The sequence below is a fragment of the Pelobates fuscus genome, chromosome 4 (genome assembly GCF_036172605.1).
Source record: "Pelobates fuscus isolate aPelFus1 chromosome 4, aPelFus1.pri, whole genome shotgun sequence".
Lineage (NCBI taxonomy): Eukaryota > Metazoa > Chordata > Amphibia > Anura > Pelobatidae > Pelobates > Pelobates fuscus.
Window position 1 is genome coordinate 314,234,431 of NC_086320.1, and position 26,956 is coordinate 314,261,386.

The 26,956-nt window shown below is 41.3% G+C and overlaps 1 protein-coding gene across 2 annotated transcripts in view; it reads right to left on the minus strand.

The window, feature by feature from the left end:
- PLCL2 (phospholipase C like 2) overlaps positions 1 to 19,005 on the minus strand; it is a 204,781-nt gene extending 185,776 nt beyond the window's left edge. The window contains exons 1-2 of one of the 2 annotated variants that reach the window (XM_063452311.1): positions 18,925 to 19,005; positions 16,935 to 17,414 (exon numbers count right to left, since the gene is read on the minus strand). In XM_063452311.1, coding sequence (XP_063308381.1) covers positions 16,935 to 17,234 — 300 coding nt within the window. In that variant the 5' untranslated portion in view covers positions 17,235 to 17,414; positions 18,925 to 19,005. Of the gene's footprint in view, positions 1 to 16,934; positions 17,415 to 18,261; positions 18,305 to 18,924 lie in introns of those variants that run through there. The other variant, XM_063452312.1, reaches the window with a different exon arrangement.
- Positions 19,006 to 26,956: the final 7,951 nt, after the last annotated feature.

Sequence of the window (26,956 nt, forward strand, 5' to 3'; positions counted from 1 at the left end):
TGGGTCCTTCTCACGCAAGCACAGAGCGTTGCCGCAGTTACCACGGCAACGCTCCGGCTCTCGCAAGAGTGAACTCTAGCCCTGGAGCTACGGGCTAGAGTTCACTCTCAACACTGCGACCACCAGGGATTCCTGGTGGTCGTAGTAGTGAGAGTGAACTCTAGCCCCATACAAACACTGCCCCCCCACACACACACCATACACATTCACTCACTGCCCCCCATACACACACACTGTCCCCACACACACCCTACACATTTACACACATTGCCTCACACACACACATACACAGACCCCCATACACAGCCCCCCATACTAACATTGCCACACACACCCTATATGTTCACACACACACACACACTGCACCCCTCACACATTGCACCACTGCTCCTATACCCTACTACAGCCCCATATCCCAGCAGACCCCAGGTAAGTTTTCAAACTGTTCTTAAACGATTTGACTACTTACTCTGGGAGGGGGTCCTGGCCCTCCTGGCACCATAACCACTACACAGAGCAGCAGTGGTTATTGTGCATGGATTATTTCTTTAAATAATCTACAAGTGCCCCCGTAGCCAGCCAGCCAGCCCACAAGCCAACCAAGCCACCAGTTAGCCAGCCCACAGGCCAGCCAGGCCAGCAGCCAGCCACAGGCCAGTAGCCAGCCCACAGACTTACAACAAGCCACAGGCTTACAGCCAGCAAGCCCACAGCCTGCCGGCAGTAGCCAGCAAGCCCACAGCCTGCCGGGAAGCCACAGCCTGCCAGCCGCAGCCAGCAAGCCCACAGCCTTCCAGCAACAGTAATTAAGGTAGGAGGAGCCAACTTGGCCTAGGTATCAGCAAGCTATGTTGTGTTGCTATATTGTAAATAGGAACCAGAGTGTTGGAGAGACCCCCCTCCAGGCCCCCATTAGACTCCATTGTAGTCTCTAATGGGGCTCGAGTAGATTCTTTCTAACACTCTCTAAATAACACTGAGATAGCCTCTGCTAGAAAGACCCCCCCCTCCATGGCCCATTAGCCCTCAATTGTAGTCTCTACTGGGGCCTTGAGGGGATTATTGCACTTTTGTTCCTTGTGTCTAAAGATTGTGTAGGGTGTGGCTGGAGGCGGGACAAGGGTGGGGCTTGCTACGGAGCATGGGTGGGGCCTGTAAGGGGGCCCTTGATTTATTTTGCCCGTGGGCCCTGAGGGTTCTCAGTCCGCCCCTGATAACTAGAGCGCGCTCAGCACTAACTATATGGGCAACTATAGAATTACCGTATTACAATAAATAAACATTTCTAAAATGGAATATGGAATGTGCTAATCCCTGCAGTCAAAGCCCTCTAGGTTCAGTGATTGGATTTCTGCTTTCCCTTGACGGATAACTCATTTTTCTAATCTTAACATGTATAAGATAAGGCCCTTTATAATCCCATGTAAACCTGCTTCCATTAACACCTTCACGGATAATTTTGATAATGCATGTTAGATGTGCATTACTTGTGCCAGATCCTTGCTCACATGCACATTTGTGTATCGACAAACTCTGTAAAAGCAAAATTACTTTCTTGCCCACATAGTCCTCCATATTCCAAATCTTAAACAACCACCTACTGAAAATCACCTGGAGCTGACAACTTGCTATGTTTAATTTCTTTAAAAATGTAACAACTAACATCTCAACCAAGTTCCGTCCTGGCATAGCAGGGCACATTTTTTCTGTTAGAAAAACAGAGATGTTATTCTGATTTCTCCTCCTGTTATTATGCTGGAGCCATAGTGGAGGACCCATCCAGAAAAAAAGTTCAGAAATTCAATGGTGTAGGTATCTGGATTTAAATTTTATTTTTCAGACCTCACAAGCATTTTGGTCACAATCACAGCAGATCCTTTGTTGTCCAAGGAGTAATTTTAGTTAATTTTATTCCATTGCAAAAGCACGTGCCAGGCAGACAAAAGTGTGTATGCACCATGATGAAAGCAACTGAAAGGGCAGCAGGAAATGTATGTGGTTTAAAACATGAAACACATAATGAATGAACACTCGGAAAATAAAACCTAATGATGAGAAAAAACAGGGCAAAATTTTATAAAGAAACACAAAAAGGTAAGAAATGTAAATATTAAAGTATATGGTCTTGCTGCTTAAAGCGTTGCGATCCACTGAAAGTCTGTTAATCAATTAATCAGATTAACAAAATGGATTCCCCTAACATTTCAGTGTCAGGGAGGTTACGGCTCAATGCTCAAAGATACCATCAAGTTTGCGGTTTCCTACAACTAAGTAGTTTTCAATTGTAATCAAAAGATAAGAGTGAATTTCCATTAGTCTATTTGAACTCAGATCTAAAAAAAAAACCCCCAAAAAACATATATCCCGATTTTCTTTAAAATAGACTTCAAAAGGGCATCCCAATCGCATTTAGAATCACGTCTACATTTCATTTGTATAGCCAGACTATGTTTACTCAGATACACTTTAGCTTGTCTGTCCACAGTAATAGAATACACTTGTCATTCACCAATTGTTTGAACAATATCATTCAATTACTGCCCCCTGGAGATCCTTGACTTCTATCTGCAGGTACGTGTGCCTTGCCAAAGGCGGCTGCTGAGCTAAAGTATGTCAGCATATCCCCTCAATCCTTGCATGACATGAATCTCAACTAGATGGAACAAAAGATGGAAGGATGATTGAAGGTCTGACAACATACTTGAAAGTAATTTGAACGACTTCGGCAGGTAGAGCCACCATGGTTTTCATTCGGCAACCATTAAGTTGGTTATAAGATTTAAGTAGCCTAATTTGTCAGCTAACACTTAAAAACAACTCAGAACTCTTCTGCAAGATCAATGTTTGAGCAATTGCAATAAGAGGCTGTGGAGTATTTGATTACTTTCTTGGTACTCAAATTTATTTATTTTACTTAAAGGGACACTATAGTCACCAGAACAACTGCAGCTTATTGTATTTAAGTGTTAGCTGACAAGTTATTGTATTTGTTATGGTAAGTAGAATCATTCCCTTCAGGCTTTTTGCAGTAAACACTGTATTTTCAGAGAAAAGGCACACCTGCCCTGGGGCCACTTTGTGTTGTGGCTGCAAACTTGTCTGATTCTGGTCTTCCCTCCCACAGCCGATCGCATGCTCCCGCTGAACACTCCCCATGGAGAGGCTGATTGGTGGATCAGCTTTTTGCCACACATGCACAATAACCTCCCAATGCTTTCCTTTGGGAAAGCTTAAGATTGGCTGAGATCATTAAGTTTGATGATCTCAGCCAAAGTGAAGAACACACAGGACTTCAAAATCAACAAGGTAACGTCAATTGTTACAGTCATCATTTCAGTCCCCTTACTAAACTTTTCTTAATATGTCAAGGTAGTTGGACTGAAACATCGGTTATAAGCAATATATATATATATATATTCTTTAAAATAAGTTCATTCCTTTGTTTACTTTGAAGCCCTACGAGCGTGAGGACGTCCAGTGTTAGTTAGGCAACTTTTTTTTTTTTTACTGTACTTTTCAAAATATTTAAGTTATTGAAGTTACTTAAGTTTTACGTTTTTTTGCGGCCCATATGAACTTAAAGCTTGTTTATTTGGCCCATGTTCTCCATTGAGTTTGACATGCTTGCATTACAGCCTAGGGATACCTCCACTGGCAACTCCTCAGATGGCTACTAGAGGTGCTTCCTGGGGCAGTGCTGTGCAGTATGTAGCACTGCCAGTTAGTATCTCATAGAAACATAGAATGTGACGGCAGATAAGAACCATTCGGCCCATCTAGTCTCCACTCTCTGCATGCAGACACTGAACTTTCCTCATAGAGATGCATTGATTCAATTACTTTCTATGAGGAGGTGCTGATTGGCCAGGGCCGTGTTTGGCTTGGGCTTGCTCTGCCCCTGATCCGTCTCCTCCAGTCTCTCCAGTCTCAGCCAATCCAATAGAAAAGCATTGTGATTGGCTCAGAACAGCATTTCTGATTATGTCAGCCAAGCAGGCAGATCAAGGGCAGAGCCAGCAGCTGCAGATTTGAACAAAAGTAAGATTTTACTATATTTAGGGGGCAAGAGGGGACCGGGGGGGGCAGGGGGGTTTCAGGAGGATTAGATGGTGGTTTAACACTATAGGGTCAGGGATACATGTTTGTGTTCCTGACCCTATAGTGTTAATTTAAAAATAATAAACCTCACCTTCATATTTTCTCTTTAGAGGCTCTCACCCTTTATGCCACTTACATCAGTAGAAACAAAGTTTAGGAACATTTTCATCCAATCATGGTTCCTGATCTGAGCAACACTAAAATATGCGTATAATGCATCTACTTGGGACATAGGTGTTGTAAACTGTATGCATGCGACATGCTATTTATTATCTATACTTGGATGTTTTTCTATCAAAATCTCTTTGGGCAAGGGCAGTGGTGCCATGAGCATAAACTTCAATGGTAACTGCCATTACTCTTAAATTACACGTCTGAAAATTGCCTATAATTTTTTCATCTGATTCTCATTTTAATCTTAATTGCATTTTTAAAGAATTACTAATTGACATCACAATATTGTCCAGTCAGGGTGTAGCCAGGGCATACAATGCATTGGAAGAAGAGAACCAAATAAATTTATCAAAGTGGGAAAATTTATCAAAGTGTTATAAAAAAAAGTGGGGCAATAATGTAAAACGGAGGACTGACCAATGAAATTTGCCTACTCATTGTATTGCATTGAACATCAAACGTGCAATCAATTCTTCCCTATTAGAAGCATCTGATGGGAGGAGCCCTCATATGCTTCTCTCACGTGGTGCTTCTCTATGAGAATCATTTGATTGGACAACAAGAGGAGAGAATGCTAAAAGGGAGGCGGAGCAGGCAGCTGTAAGGACTGAGAAAACGCACTGGAAAAACGTTATTTAGAGTACATTTTAACCCCCTTGATTCCCTTTTATTCCAGAAGTTTGGTCCTTAAGGGGTTAAACCATAAAAAAGGGCCCAGGGAATCACAAAGATGCCATTAAGTCAGTAAATATTTTTTTTTTTTTTTTTAAAGTTTCAACTCATAGTATCCCCTTTAAGATCTCTTTTCAGAACAGAACACTTCACTTGTATACGATTACTTTTTTTTTTTCTTCAACCTACACTTTCTATGTTTCATGCTGAACACCGATTATCTACACCTGCAAGATATTTGAAGCAAGTTGTACGAAGGTCTCTAAGTTGACTGACAGATGCAAAGGCTGAAAAAGGTAGAAGTTATAACAATTAGTAAAAGGGAGCCAAGAAGGGTCTGCCAGTTCCCAGGTAGATGGGAATACAGTACTATGGATTTAATTTCGTTTTTCATATCAGAAAAACACATATTTAGTAAATATAGGGGATTTATATAGTTATAACATATTCTGCACCACTTTACAATCATAGATTGGGTATTTTTGACAACAAGTAACAGACATACAGATTATAACAAGAGGTGAAGAGGGCCCTGCTCAAACAAGCTAACTCTTCTACTCTGTATAAACTATTATGGTATGCACAACTCTCTAGGTACTTGCAGTGTGCCTTAAAAAAAACAAAGATTTCAATATTTAGTTGGTGTAGTGTTTTTAAATAAACATGTCTATTCAGTGTCTCTGAACCCTTAAAACCTGAGGGCTGAAAGCTTGTGGAGAGTGGCAGCTATAATTAATGAAGCCATGCAGGTTAACACTTGTACTTTGAGGGTCCGAATGTTACTTTTGTGATACAGTAATGACTCTGTTTAAAATCGAACAGCTGATATAAAGCATGCCTATTTGCATTGTATTTTATTTTTCCTCCAGGCCCTCTGCATTTTCAGAAAACAGGGAGTTGACTTTATTTTGATCTCATCTGTGCATTTGTAAGTTCCCTACCATGATTTCAATTCTTCATATATTCTAATCCAGTGGTTCTTAAAGTAACACTCCATGTAAAATAAATTTATCTAAATTAAATTATTATGATGCATAGAGGTCCTGGCCGCCATCTTAATGGATACGTATCTTTCTCACACAGTTTTCTCAATGGCAAGCTAATGACAGGCTAAGAACGTTAGCTGAGCTCAGGAAACCATTGTTAGAGGGGCCAAGCCAACTAATACCATCTACTGAACTCTAGGGTTAAATCAATTGAAAACATTTTAACTCCTTAAGTATTTGGATGAAGTTGGTATTGTGCCAGAATGTAGCGACTTAAACTACAACCGCAGCCAGGGGCAAATATTTAAAAACACAACAGCTGTAAATGCAGTGAGGTGGCAAGGGGGAAATGTAGGTTTTACCTTGCTCCCAGTGCTGCCTTTAAGGGTAGAAGTGCAATGTGCACTTACAGATGTAATGTTATAATAGAATTATGATAAAATATAGGCACCAAGAACACTTCAACTCATTGAAGTAGTCTGGGAGCAGTGCTCCTGTCCCCCTTAGTTATGCAATGTAAAACTGTGATATTTACATCGCAGGTCTAAGGCTGCCCAGCAGACAATCAGTAGAGGCACTTCCTGGAGTTTGAAACGACTCTGGACGTCTTCACACTCTGCATGAGGACACCCAGCATCAGAGAAAGCCCCATAGGATACCATTGAGGCAATGCTTTCCTATGCGGAAGCCGTACACATGTGCAGTGTTTGCTGCGCATTAGGTCCACCCCATCAGATGACGTCGGAAGAGGCGGAGCCTGGCCCAGCACCAAGGGACATTGGTGCTGGAATCGGGTAAAAAAGTTTTTTTTTTTTTTTAAACCCTTTATTTGCTTGGAGGGGGACGGGGGTGGACAAGGAAGGGGGCACTATATGTTAGGAACGCAGCTTTGTGTTCCTAATACTACAGATTCCCTTTAACATTAGGCAGCATGGAGCTCTGCTCAGTGTGCAACTAGTCCCAGGCACAAAAGTATTTGCAGGATTTCAAGCAAAAAACTTTGCACATCCAGATTCCTTCCTCCATGGACGTTGGAGTGACCCTTTAATTGACATTCCATTTTCACAATTATGCTGTCTAAACCTGAAATACGAAGAAAAGATAAGGGCCTGTGTGAGAAAAAAAATACACATCTTATGGAAACGGAGCAATGTTTGGTTCATTCTACACCTAAATTCTGTAAATTATTTTATAAAAAATATTGATGATTCCTCCTTTTTTATTCTTTTTTCTTTTTACCATAGCATAAACCACATGAATATAGAATTGGTATGCAGTGATGTAAAGCTTGTCATTAGAGAAACACTCCAGGCACCATAAAAACATAATCTAAATACAATCCAGGGTGCAATCTTACCTCAAGGGGTTAAACCTTTCCTGCCGGTCAGCTGACACTCTCAGCCACAGTTACAAAACTGGAAATGGTTTACCCCTTTACTACTTGCTGGTAAGAATGCGCTGTGGGGCCTCCTGGCACCAAAATACACCATAACAACTTTATTTAGATTAAGTAGTTATTGTGCTTTAACTGTTCCTTTAATATATACATACATTTATACACACACACACACACACCATGCCAACAATGGTTTATATTGGCGTTGTGACAGGATTATGCAGTGTATGATCATATACTGTAACTAAACTCACATTCTTTTTGCCTAGGTTGGGTTTAAAAAAAAATATTACATTTTGTGAGCTTTTAAATTGCTGTTTAGTGAATGAGTGAGTGTACTCAATGTTGTAAGAGACAGACAGATAGATAGATAGATAGGTAGGTAGATAGATACTATTAATTTGCATATCTTCATCTGTTTTTATTTAGCTTTTTCTATATAAAGCTGGAAAGCCAGAGACGGGCTGAATAATCCAGCTGCTGTGGAATGCAACTCAGTCACACACCGAGACATGCATTCTTTATCTCACATACAGAAACACTCACACATGCACAGATTTTCGCTGGCTATAATACCTGGTAGAATTTAGCATTGGATTGGGAATGTAAATCCCATTTTGGGCAAACGTGATGTATATTCCACAATATACATGTCACTACTGCTATTTAATCCTACAATTCCCGGAGTCTAGACACGCTGTGGATTAGATTTTCCCTGCAGTTGGCCTGGTGTAACGTTTGATCTGCTTGTTAAAAATAACAGGCAGACTTTAGAAAACATAATAATTAGATATATATATATATATATATATATTTTTTTTTTTCCCTCTAAGAATCATACTAGTATAGAATGCAGTGTTTAACCCAAAGGATCTGGGCAAATACAATGATATAGTGACAGTTCTAGCACTCCACCTGTCATGAAGGGGTTAATAGCTGGCAAAAGATTGTCATACTAAGCCTGTGTAAATTGTTAGTATTAAAACTTACAGAATAAAGGAGTTTTAAATTTACATTCTCTGCATCACTGACATATCGTTTTGTAATGACATATTTTGCAAAAGTGTTATTATTCACAAATTTACACATGATTAAAAAAATACAGACAATTCTCCCAGCATGCCATGCAAAATATGCAAACAAGCACAGACAGCATTCAGATTTTCAGCAAACATGACATTCTGGTTTCAGAACAGCGGTTATTTACACCAATGCTTTGGCTAGGAACTGAACCTATTCCTTGCTGTAAACCAAGCAGGTCAAACTTGCGGCCCGCGGGCCTCATGCGGCCCACAATGGATATATTTGCGTCCCACGATGGATATATTTGCGGCCCACTTGCCCTGGGGCCACTTTGTGTTGAAGCTGCAAAGATATTTCCTGTTGGATTCTGGTATTCCCTCCCACGGCCGATCGCGTGCTCCTGCGGGCCAGCCACTCCCCTTTTCCTCTTGCTCGCAGTGCGAGAGTAACATCTGGCCTGTTTGAGCAGAGAAGAACCGGGCTGGAACTGGAGGACGGGTGGCTCATCTTAAGGTATGAGAAAAAGGGCTTGGGGGACCTTCCTGTGTAGTGTGGTAAATTGGGGAGGGGGACATTGTATAAATTTGAGGGAGTGGGCAGTGTATTCATTTTAAGGAGGGGGCACTGTATTAGGTTGGGGGAGGGAGGGGACCAGTGTATTAAATTGGGGGAGGGAGTGAGGCAGTGTGTTAGAGTGGAGGGGGGGGGGCAGTGTGTTAAATTGGAGGGAAGGCAGTATATGAAATTGGGGGAGTGAGGGGGCAGTGTATGAAATTGGGGGAGGGCAGTGTTTTAAATCAGAGTGTTGGGAGGAGGGGCAGTGTATTCTATTAGAGTGGAGGGAGGAGGGGCAGTGTATTAGATCAAGGGGCAGTGTATTAGAGTGGAGGGAGGGGACAGTGTGTTAGATTGGGTCTGCATGGAGGCGCTGAATGCTTCCCATGGAGATGCTGATTGGTGGATCAGCTTTTTGCCACACATGCACAATAACCTCCCAATGCTTTCCTTTGGGAAAGCTTAAGATTGGCTGAGATCATCAAGTTTGATGTTCTCAGCCAAAGTGAAGAACACACAGGACTTCAAAATCAACAAGGTAACGTCAATTGTTACAGTCACCATTTCAGTCCCCTTACCAAACTTTTCGTAATATGTCAAGGTAGTTGGACTGGAACATTGGTTATAAGCAAATATATATATCTCCTTAAAATAAATTCGCTCCTTTGTTTACTTTGAAGCCCTACAAGCGTGAGGATGTCCAGTGTCAGTTAGGCAACTTTTTTATTTTATTTTTTTTACTGTACTTTTCAAAATAAACCTATGTGTCTATGAAAACTGAAGTTTTACGGGTTTTTTTGCACCCACATGAACTTAAAACTTGTTTATTTGGCCCATGTTATCCATTGAGTTTGACATGCTTGCTGTAAACAGATGTCATGCGAGCAGAAAATGGAAAAGGTTGCAATGTTACCTATACATATTTGCATATTTTTGTCATGCTCTGTATAAAGGAGTCAGGAAAAGACCAACAAGCAGGTGAATCACCTACAGGATTTCGAAGACTCAGATTGCAGTAAATGAAGAGGTCCTAAATAATTAGAGGAGCACTATAGGGTCAGGAACACAAACATATATTCCTGACCCTATAGGGTTAAAACCACCATCTAGCCCCCCTGTCTCCCTCATGCCTCCCTAAATATAGCAAAATCTTACTTGTATTCAAGTCTGCATCTGGATAGGCTGAGACTGACAAAGAGGCAGATCAGGGGCAGAGCCAGCACCATTCAAACACAGCTCTGGCCAATCAGCATCTCCTCATAGAGATGAATTGAATCAATGAATCTCTATGAGGAAAGTTCAGTGTCTGCATGCAGAGGGAGGAGATACTGAATGTTTGGATGCATTTTAGGGGAAATGGGCTGAGGAAGAGGACAGTGACTGAGGAGGGGGACAGGGAAGGAGGGACTGAGGAAGGGGATAAAAAAAACTAAAGTGCATTCCTCCCTCCCTGAGGCTTACCTTGGGCCAGGAGGGGTGAGACAAGATCTGGAGTGTGGAAGTCTGCAGCCAGTGGAGTCATCCGGCCTCTCCGGATGATGTCAGGAGGAGGGGGCGTGACTTCCTCTGCTCTTCTCCCAGACTCCCCGGTGGTTCTGTGAGAAGAGCAGTGAAAGTCACGCCCCCTCCTCATGACATCATCAGGAGAGGCCAGCAGACTCCACTGGCTGCAGGGAGAGAGGTGAGTTTAAAAATCAGAGTTCCCAGCCAGAGGCAGGGGATTCGGATTTGTGCTCCCCCCTGCTCTCGCGGTTGCTTGTGCCAGCCCTGGGTTCTGCAGGACAAGTCACGGGAACAGAGTTCCTGCTGTGGAAAAAGTGCAGGAATGCTGTTCCCACAGGACTCGAGCCCTGGATTAGGCCCTTAATGTATACAACCCAACAAAATTATGCTTTTCAAATGTATATATAATTTTACACCTTTTGAAGAGATCTGTTGATCATATATTTATTAGTATAATTTATACATATGGTTATTGGGGTTATAGAATGGAAATGTGTATGCACTCTAGTGTAATTTGCATATTTACAACACTTTAAATATGTTAGAAAGGGTATAGAGAAGTAGCGCATCCCGATCAGAGGAATCTGATTGGTCAATATTTCATTGTGAGCACTGCAAGGAACGCGCTTGGAATGGGTTTTCATCGGAAGCACTCTTTGGACAGTGCATTTAAATGAGGCAAGGACCATCAGATGGAATATTTTATGAGAGCAATTTCATGTTTTTTAACAAACTGGGGCTTTTAACATAAGCTGTTGTAGCACACCGAAGAGTATAACGCTTCTACTAGACTGGAGTTCTGATTGAATGATTAAAAAGGTAGTAAAGGACTTAGCTCTTGCATGGTCAGCGTGATTTGCACACTTACACACATACACACACTGGGTGCCTATAGTGTCCCTTTAATAAAGTAATACCGAGAAGTGTGCACCAAGTAACCTTTACCAGATTGTTTGCCAATATTCAAAAACTATCCTGTGTCTGGCATGAGATTTTATGTTTTGTGCCTTATTTGTACATAGTATATAATGGATCATGAAACGATCGACCTTGGCAACAAAAACCTATAAAACAGCCTCTATGAAGATGAAGTTCAGCAGAAACATATCTTCTCTCAGCAGTGTTATATATTCTTCTAACAGTGTTTTTCACTAGAGTGAGCGTTCAAGGGAATATAAAATTTAAGGCCAAAGGAGCCGAAATCGAAGCATGGCTGACAGACAGGATTTTTCCAATTAAGCTATTGTGGCCTTAAATTTGACATTCACTTTGAATTCACACTTAGGTTAATGTGCCTGACAGTGTCAAATTGCTACAATCATTGCACGCATACAAAACTTGTTGTGTAAACAACTGACGGAGAGCGGATAGGGTAGGTTACACATAATCAGGGAAATGCGCACTGACAACTGAACTTTGGGTGACAAATAATGTTGCCAATATGGTCTTGTCTTCACTCAGTGGACTTATATTGTGGTCTGACGGATTACTACATTAAAAAAATCAGGACAAGTGTAAATGAACACATTCAAGCCACTTCAGTGTTATTCTGCTACAAAACCAAGACAGAAAAAAAAAAAAATAGATACAGTGTATGTTAGTTAGATTAGATGTTTTGTCTACGGCCTCACGGCCTCACTAATTTTCTATCAATAGTGCCCTGATCTAATATTTCATTTTTAATTCACTGTCAGTCTGTGGCACTGTACTGGAATATACATAGAGTGCATTAGGATCTGAAATGTACAGCTGATTTGTATTTAAATGTTATGGTCCAGTGATGATTTCCTAGTCAGTGATCTAGGTAACGTCTAGGAATATACAAGCGATGTGGTTTGAATTATATGGTTGCTTACTTTGTTCTTTAGGGACTGTATTAAATGCGTGTTTTGACATTGCACAATAAATGATCCCAAACAAGTCATCAGTCCAGTTTAGATTTGCAGTATTAGTCTTTAGTACAGGGCTAATAATTTTGTAGATTATTTCCTTAGTCGGAATAGTCTATTAAGAAGCAGATAATACAATTTTAAACTCACCATATTTCAAAAACAACCACTTATTACTGTAAATGTTCTTGTAAAAAGAAAGAATGCATGTCATCTCATCACTACTTGCCAACAATCCTGACAATGGAAAACTAAGGTATCAAGGTACTTATGAATTATCCCACCAGTCCTAATTAAAGAGAAGACGGTGGATTTTTCATGAGTGGGAAAGTACAATGGGGGGGGGGGGGGGGGGGAGGGGGGGCATTCATTTTCATTATGAATAACATGATCTTTTATATTAGAAGATAAAAAAAGTAATGTCACTTTAAGAAATTAAAATATGGATTTATATACCCGTGCTAGCATTATTACAGCAGATTTTAAATGTTTAAGACATTGCACTATGAGACAGCTCATTTAGAAAATGTCATAAAATTGGAAAACGTTCAACTTCTGACACATGGATTGGATATCATGGTTTAAAGATAACAGCTACATAATCCGATGTCACGAGTTCTCACCATACTTTGAAAAAGGTGAGGTATTAAAATATGTAACGGAGTTGTTTGTTATGAATTCTAAACAAGTGTCCGGGATTAACTTCACAGAGGCAAAATTGAACCAAATCTTTGCAATGAAAGAGTGTTTTGATCTCAAACCATTCATATTTGGCCTATAATTGCATTATAGGATGCCAAAACAGATTAATAGCATTATGATACTTACTGGATTTATTAATAGGAAAAATAAACTTTTGTGCAAAGCTTCAAAATACCAGCAATCACAATGTAGAAAAATGGAATGTGTCTTAATTGCTCCACTTTTAAAACGTTGTCACAGAAATTTCTTTGTAAATACCCTCTCATTGCTTACTTTTAAATCAGTAAACTTGTTGTTTATTTACATGTCATTAAGGGACATAGCATGCAGTCTACTAAATCAGTGCATGCTTAGTTTATCCATCTGTGCCATGACAATTTTTTGGCACACTCCCAATAAACATGACTCTAAACCCCATTTAGCTGATACTTGAATTATTTTTAGTTTACTGTGCAAGAGGAACTGTTGTACACTATAATAATCTTACTTTATTTAAAGGAACACTATAATATTAGGAACACAAACCTGTATTTCTAATGCTATAGTGCCCCATTCCCTAATCAACTTTTGCCTGCATCCATTGTAAGCAATAAAAATGAGTAATTACTTACCTTTTTCACAGAGCCAAGATTCCTTCACTGCTGCGGCCCACTGGCTTCCTTGGCGAATGTCCATTTCAAAGCTCCTCCTACAGGAGCATTCGGGACTAGATGAGTGTGCTCGTAAGAAAGCATTTAATTCAACGCTTTCCTTTGAGCTACATTTGATGACGTTTAATGTCCTCATGGTTCTAAATTGAATCTGATTTCCCATGAGCCACAACACGGATCTCCAACATTCCATACACAATATTAAAAAAAAAATAATAATAAATCATAATTTATATATAAAAAACTGTCAAAAAAAATTAGGCAGCAGGTATTACAATTTAAGAACCAGAGCTCCCTGGTGTTTGCCAAAGCTTTGTTACCATTCTTAGGGAGACATACACATAGGAAATATCAGGATTTCTTGTTTACAGAACATGATGCTCTGGCCATATTGTGTAACATATTGCAGCACCTGATGTTTACATCATGTAAAACCCTACTCCATATCCTGTTAGTATTGAAAAAGCTTTGATAACGGTGCTGTGACACCACGAAAAAAAACTATTTAGGAGGGACGTTATTCTTGCAAACACCATTAAGGTTCTAAAGCTGATTTCATATATTGTATGGGAGAGTCTTTTGAGATTGGTTTTCTCTGGTGTCTGTATCCTATATAAATCATTTGCCATGTGAAATAAGAACATGCTATATATAAATAGATTTTGTACTGAGAAACAAAAATGCATTACAAAGCAACACACGATATTAATAGATCATTTTTATCCTAGATTTACAAATTACCATGCATTGCTGCATATGTATAATTAGTAATAATTATTCTCACTGTATACAAAACAAAGCTTTATACTATTAAGACTTGGATCAGTTGCACACAGTTCAACATTTTGTTGATACCAAATGCCAGGATCACATATGTGTCAACAGAGGGTTAATGAGGTTTGCTGTAATGTTTACAGAAGTAGAAAAAAAATGCATTTGCGTGTGCATACATAAATATGGCTGGGGCACCTTAAGGTTTAAAAAAAGTTTAGTCATACACAACTGCATTTAAATGTTTACGTATAGGAAAATGTAAGAGTATTGGTATTATTTTAAGTTTTCTAAGATCCACTGTACCAAGTCTGTTCTCGGTACCGACCCAAAACAAATTGCCTTTTAGAAGAGCTTAACATGAAAGCAAAGACTATCGAAGGGCGCAAAGATATCAACCAGGCAATGCATTTTGCACATGAACAGAGATACACGCCATGAACAGTACACAAAAAAAACACACACACACACACACACAAACAAAACAGCATTTATAGTTCATTTCCAGGGCAGACGAAGATAAATTTGGTGAGATTTCATAGATCGTAGAAATATAATCCAGTATTTGCTCAGTAGGAAACCGTCATCTGATTAAAACATCAAACACAGGGTCCTGTCATACAAATGGCTTACTGAATCATGCCTGGAGGTCTGTGTTCTGGCTTTTCAGCTATGTTTCAAATTCTTGCATAACATATGAAATGTGTAGATGCAGCTAAAAAAAATAGCCAATGTTGGTCTACAGATACAAATCCTATTTAAAGATACTGTAAAAACTCACACACCAAAGATCATACACTTAAAGAGAAAATGATTTCTATTCCCAAACATCAGACATCAATGCTCTAGGTGGGACTTGTGTTATTGTCATTGAAAGAGAATTTTATATACCCTACATAAGAAGGATTAAAACAAGTCACATACATATTTTGTTTGTTTAATGCAAATGACTGAAATAAAACATTCAAATGAATAAACCAGAAAAGTTTGAAAAAAAAAAAAAGTGGCAACTCGACAAATTTGGACCCAAAAAGTAAAATTTGAAAAAAATCTCAAACTTGACTGAGCTACAGATTTTTCCCAACTCTGCTTTTTTGGCCTAACATTTTAAAGTTTGCGGGCAATTTATCTCTGTACAATGAATAATCCTCATCTTAAAAGGTCAGTACGGGAGTACAATAAAAAAACAAAAATGTAAATAAATGATATGCTAGAACACAATTAATATTGTCCAACAGTTATACTAATTCCTAATAAATATTAGGAAAATATTGCTTGTGTATGTGCATAAAACATTATTTGAGCCTTACGTAACTTAAACCTATTTTGTTTCCCAATTTTGGGCTTTTAGGAGCAAGGATATCATTATAATAAACCAGGTTCTAAAGAAAGCGTTGATTTCCTTCAGCACTGACTGCTACCATACCAAGGTTAGACAGACAATCAGCCTGCAACAGACATTCTGAAAAGATACCAGTCTCAAAGGCTCAGTTCCTCTGCTGGATCCGGTGCATTACTAACACAACTACAGCTCACACCCATCCTACATGTACTAATGACAAATACCACATTCACTCTAAGCAGCTTTTGCAAACACAAGAAGAATAGGGGGAGGGAAGGAAGACAAGAAGTATCACATGAGCGGCAATTACAGTATGAAAGCAAAATGACTGTAAACAAGCTACTTGCCCTACACTGGCCAGCTAGACCAGGGTAGCCAAAAAGTAGATTCCTGATGTTTGAAGAACTGTACTACTCCCATACTGCTATGTTAGCCAAAACTCTAGAAAATTAGTTGTAGATCCCCTGCTTTTATAGAAATAGTTTTGGCCATAATGTAGATAGTACCTGAGCAACAGTGCCACAGAGAATATTTTCAAATGACACCCACTGCAAGCATATGAGTTCAGTAAAAAGAAACAAGGGATTATGAGGCAATTCTTAATATGAACATAGAATTTATGATTCTTAATTTTCAATCAATAAAGCAATTGAAAATTAATCTTCATTTTAAATTCCATAATGCAAATAAAACGCAGCAATAATCACTTAATATTCAGGACTATGTTAGAATGGAAACCATCAATTATACCATGTAAAAACCATTAACAAAATAACATTAAAGGAACTAACACAAAAAGTACACATAGTCGCAGTAATCAAAACGATTGACATGATTTATAACAATTGACGTGATTGTGTAATAGATGTGCGCCTCTGGAAAGCATAGCGTAGCCAACCCCTAGCACTCAGTATATTGTAAACTGCCATTCCCATCATCCAAACCTATTACGGCCAACAACTCCTTTTGCACTTGGAGTTTTAGACTCCAAAATTCTGGCAGACGTGGTTGAACAGGCAGACGTGATTGAACAGCAATGATTATGTATGCTATTCTATTAAAACTGACCAGAGAAATGAAAAATTGCACAATTAAATGCAAATCTGGGGCTCAAACATGGACTGCTATGTGACAAGAGCGGTTAGAGACAGGAATGAAAGCAAGTCCACTCACCTTAATAATGCTGCTCCTGCGGGGCAGGCCTTGCTTGCTTCCTTTATCCATGCCAGGGCTCTCAGGCTGAGCAGACCCACGGTCCTCTTTGGCATCTACAATGACACAGTCTCCATTGGACACTCCACTACCACTGGTGTTGTCAGTATTGCATGTCCCTCCATTCCGCTCCACATTTCCTTTCTCATCTTCGTTAGCCTTTAATGTCAGTTTGCCAAGGGCAGAATGCAATGGTGAGGGTACACTATCGCCACCCTCGCCAACATTTCCCCCACCTCCTCCCCCTCCTGGCTCTGCCATGAGGGCTATCAGCAGCAAACTCTTCACAGCAATCTGGTTTACTTCTGCCCTCTCCCTGGCACTGCCCTCCAAGACAGGAATACCTTAACGTGATGGCAGACAGCAGACACACTGGCAGTTCTAAGGATGTCACACGCGTCAAGGACAAAATAGATATATGCGCACACACACATTGGGGACCTGCAGTAAAAAAATATACAAAGAAATTACTCCATGCAATTACTACATAGATGTATTGTATGATGCAATTTACAGTTTTATTCAAGCATACCGTTTAAACTGAACAAGGTTTCATTTTGAGCAATCATGATACTTTGAGTGGCATTTAGTACACAAGTAATATCGAGAAACACAACAAAGAACACTAAAATCTGATTATTCTCACAGTTCACATGAACGTTTACATTTGAATATTTCACTTTTCATAGTAGTTCAACTAAAACATTAAGGGGTGATAAAGACATCCTTCATTTCATTCTGCCAATGCTTTGTACTTCATCGTGCAATTAAAAGGTTTAAATAGTGTGAAGTATACGCGTGCAGGGGTTTATTACCTAAACTTGAACTAAATGGCAGCGAATTAAAATCAGAACTGACAAAAAAAAAAAGGGAGGCCAAAACAGCTGATATGGAAAATGTATCCAGCTCAGCTACAGTCACAGATTGGGCATTTTAGCGTACATTTTTCTATTCAAATTTGAATTGGCAACAATTCAGAGTTTAGTGGATAACCCAGACATTGTATCATACACACATATCCGTGCCGGGCAGTGTGAGAATGTGTACTGGGTCCAGCTGCTACTGTAGTGTGTGTATGTATATATGTGTGTGTGTCTCCTCTTATCACCTCATCCCTCTCCTTAGTGTATCCCCAGATGTCACACATACAGACACATATGCGGGAGCACATGCATGCTAAGCTTTCTTGGGAAAGAGAAAGCCCCAGGGCTCATCCCTCTACTAGCCAGCAAATGCAGGCTGAGAGCACACAAAGCAAAGCCTCTGTATGTGTGTGTGTATTGCTCACCTCCTTTCACAAGATAAGCCTAGACACAGCACAGCAAGGCGACTCCCCTCTGCTGTCACTCACTCTGCTAGCAGAGTCCTTCTGACAGCTGTGTGTTCTTTGTGTGCATGGATGTACATGGCTGTACCATGTATGTTGGTTAAGGCACACACAGTATGCAGAGGACAGAAGCCCAGGTGATGTGATTTCTTTGTGATTAGGGTCCCTGAGATTTGCATGCAGCCCATCCAGCTTAACACACACACACAGCACACATGTGTGCTCACAAAGCTATATGCATGACAGAGAGGGGGGGGACATACTACACATGCATTGGTTTGCCATGAGCATAGTAGGGCAGGTATGTACCCCCAATTCTTAATAAAGGGCACCAAGAGTGCATGCATGATGCCAACCCCATGTTAATAAATAGATCTGTACATGTGAAAGTACATGTATGTGTGATCAGGGTGTGTGCACACAGCCATTTCCGTGCTGGCACAATGCATGCACAGTGAGGTTCTCACCATGTGTACATCTGGCAGTCTGCACCCTTAACATGTGAATGAACATGGCTCTGCATGACCACTACATGTTCCCACAATGGAGCAGCTGTCACACATGCCCCCTCACCCTTCCCATGGCAGCAGCTGCAGGGGCAGAGACCCGCCGGGTGACACTTACCCCCGTGTCTTGCTGTACTCCCGGCCGGAGAGGGCTGCCGCTACCACCGGCTCCCGAACAGCCTCCGCACTGCCGGGGGGAAACCACAACACCCGTGGGGGGCGGGGCCTCCCTGTCACTCAAACACGAAGCCCGAGGCTCATTGGTCGCTCCGCCAACCCGTGAACGCGCTTCCCAGAGGCTAGCCACGCCCACCTGTCAGCGCCGGGCCACGCCCACCTGCGGCCCCCAGGATCCGGCTGAGACACAGACCCCAGCGCGCGGGGCGAGGGTGTCAGTGGTTGTCACGGTGCTGTGACTGCCACATCCTGGGGGGGGGGGGATCTCAGTTAGTGCTGGGGGGAGAGCCTCTCTAAAAACCCACACAGAGACACTATTACAGCGTGTTATCACCCAGACAGGAGCTGGGGGCTTTTATTATTTTATTCTGTATCACAACATGTTGAACAATTAAATTTCACATCTGACAGATGAATAGTACTTCTATATGGCTTTGTGGGGATATGTTTATAACTAAAATGTATCCCTAGTCTCATAGAAATCAGTTTTGGCAACATAGGTATATCATGGTCGTAGATTGTAAGCTCACAGGCAGAACTCTACCTTTTGTATTGGACTGTTTATATTGTATTGTCTTTTTCTTATTTGTACAGCGCTGCGGAATATGTTGGCACTTTATAAATGCCAGTAATAAATAAATAAAAACTGGTATACCTCAAGGAATATTACTTATATAAAGCAGGGCAGGGGTACTGTGCCCTCCCAGAGATAATATTAGACTATCTCCCATATTTTTTTTTATAATTTTTACATCTGGCAGAGAGTTAAAGGAGTTGAGGTGCAGCATGAAGTTTTTCTTTTGGCTGAGCTTCTCCTTCCCACTTGGTGCTATGAAAGGTGACGATAAGAGGGTCTTGTCCATCCTGCTATGGCTGGTTATCTTCTGAGCTCTTCAGCATGTTAGTGGTTCTTAAGAGAACCCTTATTATATACATATATCATATGGTGATATGTATCATATGTACATAGATACATATCACCACATCAGCCCATACATTAAAGGGACACTATAGTCACCAAAATGACTTCAGCTTAAAGCCGTTTTGGTGTATAGATCATGCCCCTACAGACTCATGTTCATACATCCCTAGTCACACCTTCCTGGGTGTGACTTGCACAGCTTTCCTAAACACTTCCTGTCAACAGAGATATTGTGTATATACTTCCTTTATTGCACATTCTGTTTAATTTAGAATTTCCTATCTCCTGTTCTGGTAATGGCTTTCTAGACACTGCAGGAGCCTCCTGTATACGATTAAAGTTTAATTTACAGAGCATGAAATAAAAAAATAAAAAACTTTTAAGGTAAGCTAACATCTGATTGAAAATAAATCCATTTTGTTTTTATGCAGGCTGTGACAATCACAGACAAGGGAGGTGTGAGTAGGGCTGCATGGACCTAAACAAAAGTGATTTAACTCCTAAGTGGCAGAGAATCGAGCAATGAGACTACAGGGGCATGATCTAAACACCAAAACTGCTTCATTAAGCTAAAGTTGTTTTATTGACTATAGTGTCCCTTTAACATAGATAAACATTTTGCGAAATTCCTTCGTTAGACCCATGCAAGGTGTTGGTTGGATCACAACTGCACTGTGGAAAGCAATGCTATCTAAGTGCACAGATTATTAAGGGCCGTTTACCTGGTAGATGGTTATTATTATTTTGTTATTTATATAACGCCAGCAAATTCCGTAGTGCTGTACAATGGGTGGACTAACAGACACGTAATTGTAACCAGACAAATGGACGCACAGGAACAGAGGGGTTGAGGTCCCTGCTCAATGAGCTTGGGGTATAGTGACACAAAAGGTATAAGTAGGGGCAGGGCCGCCACCAGAAATTTTGGGGCCCCTGACAAAGCACAAGGTCTGCCCACCCCCCCGCTCACCCACGAGTCCACCCACAGGACTCCTACCTAGTCCACTGACAATGATGCAGGAGTGAATGTGGTGTGTATAGTGGAAGTGAATTAGAATGTGTGTAATGGATGTAGTGTTTGTGTGTATTAGATACTGTTTGTGCAGTGAATGCAGAGTGTGTGTTTGTGTAGCGGATGCAGTGTGTATAGTGAACGCAGAGTGTGTTTGAGTAGTGGATGTAGTGTGTGTTTGTGTAGTGGATGTAGTGTTTGTGTGTACTAGATGCAATGTGTTTAGTGGATGCAGTGTGTGTATTAGACACAGTGTTTCTGAATAGTGAATGCAGAGTGTTTGAATGTGTGGTGGATGTAGTGTGTGTACTGTGAATACAGGATGTTTGTGTAGTGGATGCTGTGTGTATAGTTAATGCAGAGTGTGTGTCAGTGTATTGAATGCAGTGTGTGTGTTAGTGTAGTGAATGCAGAATGTGTGTGTTAGTGTAGTGAATGCAGAGTGTGTGTCAGTGTAGTGAATGCAGAATGTGTCAGTGTAGTGAATGCAGTGTGTGGGTTAGTGTAATGAATGCAGTGTGTGTCAGTGTAATGAATGCAGAGTGTGTGTCCGTGTAATGAATGCAGTGTGTGTCAGTGTAATGAATGCAGTGTGTGTGTTAGTGCAGTGAATGTAGTGGGTGTGTTAGTGCAGTGAATGCAGAGTGTGTGTTAGTGCAGTGAATGCAGAGTGTGTGTTAGTGTAGAATGCAGAGTGTGTGTCAGTGTAGTGAATGCAGTGTGTGTGTTAGTGTATTGAATACAGTGTGTTTTAGTGTAATGAATGCAGGGTGTGTTTTAGTGTAATGAATGTAGGGTGTGTGTATGTGTGTTTACTAGTGTATGCATGCAATGTAATGAAATATATTCCCCCCTCCCTGTTTCTTACCTGGTTCAGGGAGGGTGGGAAGATTCCATGATCCCTGGTGGTCCGGTGGCATGGTGGGCCCCCCCCGGCTCCCTATACTTGCAGAAGGGGCCCAGCGGACTGCAGGAGCACTTTACAGCTCTTCCCTCTCTCTAACTCCCCGCGAGACATGGTGTGCGCGCCACGCAGAGCTCTAACGGCCGTGGGTCTTGAGGGAGTTACAGAGAGGGAAGAGCTTGTAAGTACACTTACAGTCCGCTGGGCCCCTTCTGCAAGTATAGGGAGCCGGGAGGGGGCCCGTGGCTGCACATATATATAGCGATCATCGCTATATATATGTGCAGAGCGTAATTGTGGGGCCCTGGACTGCCAAAGCAGTTCGGGCCCCCCAGGATCGCCGGGCCTGTGACAACTGTCATGGTTGTTACCCCTTGATGGCGACCCTGAGGGGTAATGAAATAGGTTGCTAGAAAAGTATTCACTGAGAACTTGTTTTTTTTTTTTTTTTTTTTTTACAGTTGCAGGAGAGGAGTCATAGGGGGCGGAGGGGAATGAAAACCCGCTAACAGTACATATGATGTATATGATGTGCTGGCTCCAACCATTCAATTAGCATGGGCACACAAACGTATTCCCAAGCCAGGGTTTAAAAACCATTAATTTAGACTAATGACATTTTACTTAAACTCGATCCCTCCAAACAGATGCCCCAGGGGATGTTCTGCCTGTCAGAGATAATATTAGGAAAAAAACATGAAAAAGTGACCATGAATATACTACAACAACAAGTCCCTCGTACCAGTGTCCACGGGATATACACCAAGAATAGGATTTACTAAATAAAATAATCCCTAAACTGAACATATCTAAGGCATATCAGACTGATCCCACCCATACGGGCAGTCCAAATCCAAAATGCCAACAAGTTTCCTCTGCACAAGAGATACGGCAACCCCAGACAATTTTTTCAACCTTGTAAGTTATCATCAGTGAGGTATAGCCAATATCCCTCTTGGCACTGTTAGCAAGGGGTCCACGTTTGGATTTCCATTTAAACTTAAGGAGAGAAAAATAAGTAGCAAGAGATGTTTCAGATATGTTCTCTCTCTGTAATGGCACAAGATTAGCTAAAACCAGCTTGAGGGCAGGCTATATCAGCTGCTGCCCGTTCTCAGTATACTCTTGCGCCCTGTTTTTTTGCTCTCCATAAATTTAAAGTGTAATCCAGACGTGGACCCATTGCTCACAGTTCCTAGAGAGATATCAGCTACGCCTCAATGATGGTGCCTAACAAGGTTGAAACGATTGGCATTTCGGATCTGGACTGCCGATATGCTTCAGATATGTTCTCTCTGTAATGGCACAAGATGAGCTACAACCAGCTTGAGATTAGAGTAAGGACCCACCGAAAGGCAGGCTATTGCAGCTGCTGTCCGTTCTCAGTACACTCTTGTGCCTGTTTTTTTTGCATCCCTTTAAGTTATACAAAAATAAATGTTATACCACCAGAAAGTACAGTTGTCCAGTCATCACTAAGTGACTAACAATTCTAATAGCAAATGAATAAACATAGATAATAATAAGAAAAAATAAATCCCAGAAAAAAAGGACAAATCGTAACTACTGATGATCCGAAAGTATACACAAAACCTATCCAATGTACTCCAAAACAACATAAATATTCTAAAATGTCATAATTATATATTGTTATGTACAATAGTAGAGAAAGAGAGGGATATTTAATAATATAATAGTGAAGTGGCCATCAACCACACGTTATAAAGACAAATTCACAGATCACAACAATAACTGGGATTCAAAAACATAACATGCGTGTTGGAATAAATACAAAATATATATAACTTACTGTTGTGCATCACCCGCATATCTTAAGTTGGACTTTAAAAAAGTTCCAACTTGGGCACAGAAATTCCAAGATATCATGTTTCCAGAAGTATCCTAGAATTCCCAGTTCAATATGCAAATGAGCACAGGCAGACATGTTTCAGACTTTGAAACAAAAACTGAGAACACGATCTCACTTGCAGAAAGAACTTTATGGCATTTTGGTTCTGGACTGCCTTCATGGGTGGGACCAGTCTGGCACCTAGCTCTATGCTCACAGAGATACTTCAAGTTTCAGACCTGTACCAGTGTCATGCTGAAAAAAATCAAGAAGGTTGAAAAACTTCTGGTCTTTCCTCCCTCAAGTGTTGCTACTACTGTGTCTGTCTCCCTTCAAGTCAACAGCGCCACCTCTACCACACAGGCTTGCTGCCTAGGTGTTCTCTTTTACTCCGACCTCTCCTTCACCCCTCATGTCCAGTCGATTGCCAAATCCTGCCGCTTCCATCTAAAAAACATAGCTTGGATCCTCCCCTATTTAACACCAGACGTGGCTAAGGTGCTGGTCCATGCCTTTGTTCTTTCTCGTCTTGACTACTGCAATCCCTTTCTCAGTAGGGATGTGCGTGAGACTCCCCAGAGTATAATCACTAAGCTCTTGTTAGAGCTTGTTCCTGCTACGCTCTCTGGACTAAGAGAGGTCTACCCACTGGAAGCTGGATCATGGTCATAGGTCCAGGGTGGGTAAGAGACGGCAAGATCCCAACCAAGCTGCGGCGGTTTGTGGGGTTTGCAGTAGTTATGGTGTTCCAGCGTGGGGTTTGCAGTAGTTATGGTGTACTAGGAAGCAGCGATTGATGGAGGTAACCGGTCGGGGTGCCAGGCGGTCTGTCACAGTAGGGTTAGGGTAAGGGTTAGGGTTGGTTTAGGAGTAGGGTTAGGGTTAAGGGTAGGGTTAGTTTAGAGTAGGGTTAGAGGTAGGCTAAGGAATAGGGTTACCCTACCCCTACCCTAACTCTACATCTGACCCTACTCCAACCACTAACCTTAACCCTACCCTTACCCCAACCATTAACCATACCCCAAGCACTAACCCCAACCCAACCCCTAACGCTACCCCAACACCTAACCCCAGCCCTCTGCTGCTTTGCCACTTTTCAGAGGCTTTCAGAAAAGAGTGGTTAGTCCATCAAGTAAGCAAACAAGTACTAAATACTTTGTGGTTAAACCAAACTATTGGAGAATTCTAATGTTTGATCTCATGCAAAAGCCCCAAAAGAGAAACATCACCAAATGTACAGGTCAATAGGAATGCTTATCTATATGAGGAGAGCAGTGCCGGTGCAAGGATTTTTGCCGCCCTAGGCAAAAGTAAAGTTTGCCACCCCCCCATGTGACATCACAATGCCCCAACATATGATCTGCCATGTTAACTAACGCCAGTGCTGCAGTGCCGCCGTGTTTACATTAAAAGGCCTGCAGGGACAGGCTATAGACACCAGAACCACTACATTAAGCTGCAGTGGTTCTGGGGACTATAGTGTTTCTTTAATGTGAGGTAAATTAGAGATTAGTGTCACAAATAATATACTAGATTGCCTACTTACAACCAGATGAGGATGATGATGGGCTCTAGCTGCAGTCTGGCTCCACTGGTCTGGTGTAGAACAGGCTCTTTGGAGGCTGTTTGTAACTGTGGTCACAAAAATCAATGTTCTATGAGAAAGGGAAGCAGCTCCATTTTTTGGGGGCCCTTTACACAGCTCAAGGTCTGGGTCCCCGGGTCCACCTTCATGTTCCACCAATGAGTTTGTTCACAGGGGGGTGGAGTGTGTAGGGGATGTCCTGATATGTGTGTAAGGAATGCATTGTGTGAATCTGTGTTTGTATGTGTAAGGGCTGCAAGGTGTGTTTCTGTGTATGTACGAGATGCAGTGTGTGCGTCTGTAAGGGGTGCATTGAGTGTGTGTAAGGAATGCATTGAGTGTGTGTAAAGAATGCATTGTGTGTAAGGGTTGCATTGCTTGTGTGTGTGTGTCTGTGTGTGTAGTGCATTGCGTGTTTTTCTGTGTGCAAGGGGTGCATTGTCTTTGTGTGTAAGGGGTGCATTGTGTGTGTGTGTGATGGATGTCAATCTCTCCCCCTTCCCTTGTTACTCTCTTCTCCCCCCCCCCCCCTTGTCACTCTCTTCTCCTCCCCAATCAAGCAGCAGCACAAAAGAGGGGGAAAAACCAGAACACAGAAAAAAAATGTAAAAAACTAAACTTTTTTCTTTTTTTTAAACTTTACCAACAACCAATTAAACAAAAATAAAATACAAACCACTCTCCACAGTATACAAACCACTCTTACGTGCCGCCGTTACAGTCCATAATCAATGCGGCGAAGCTCATCTTCCTGTCCGCCCACACCTCCCATGCCTCACCCTTCTGTCAGTCCCTACATTGGCTTCCTATAAAATATAGAGCTCAATTTCAAATTCTGGTTCTTGCTTTCAAATCTCTACATAATGCTGCTCCCACCTATCTATCCTCCCTTATACACAAGTATGTCCCGTCTAGGCCCTTACGATCTGCTGAAGACTTACGTCTATCTTATGTCCGTACTCCCACCTCTGATGCTCACCTTCAAGATTTCTCGAGGGCTGCACCGTTCCTGTGGAACTCGCTTCCCTCCTCCGTTAGATGCTCACCCAGTCTCCACTCCTTCAAAAAATCGTTAAAAACCCACTTCTTCATAAAAGCGTATCAATTAAACTGTTACTAGTTACATAGTTACATAGCTGAAAAGAGACTTGCGTCCATCAAGTTCAGCCTTCCTCACATTTGTTTTTTTGCTGTTGATCCAAAAGAAGGCAAAAAAAAACCAGTTTGAAGCACAATTTTGCAATAAGCTAGGAAAAAAATTCCTTCTTGACCCCAGAATGGCAGTCAGATTTATCCTTGGATCAAGCAGTTATTACCCTACATTGAAAGATTATATCCTTGAATATTCTGTTTTTGCAAGTATGCATCTAGTAGCTGTTTGAACATCTGTATGGACTCTGATAAAACCACTTCTTCAGGCAGAGAATTCCACATCCTTATTGTTCTTACAGTAATAAAACCTTTCCTTTGCCTTAGACGAAATCTTCTTTTTTCCAGTCGAAACGCATGGCCTCGTATCCTATGTAAAGTCCGGTTTGTGAATAGATTTCTACACAATGGTTTGTATTGGCCCCGAATATATTTGTATAATGTTATCATATCCCCTCTCAGGCGACGTTTTTCTAAATTAAATAGGTTTAAATTTGTTAACCTTTCTTTATAGCTGATATGTTCCATTCCTTTTATTAATTTTGTAGCCCG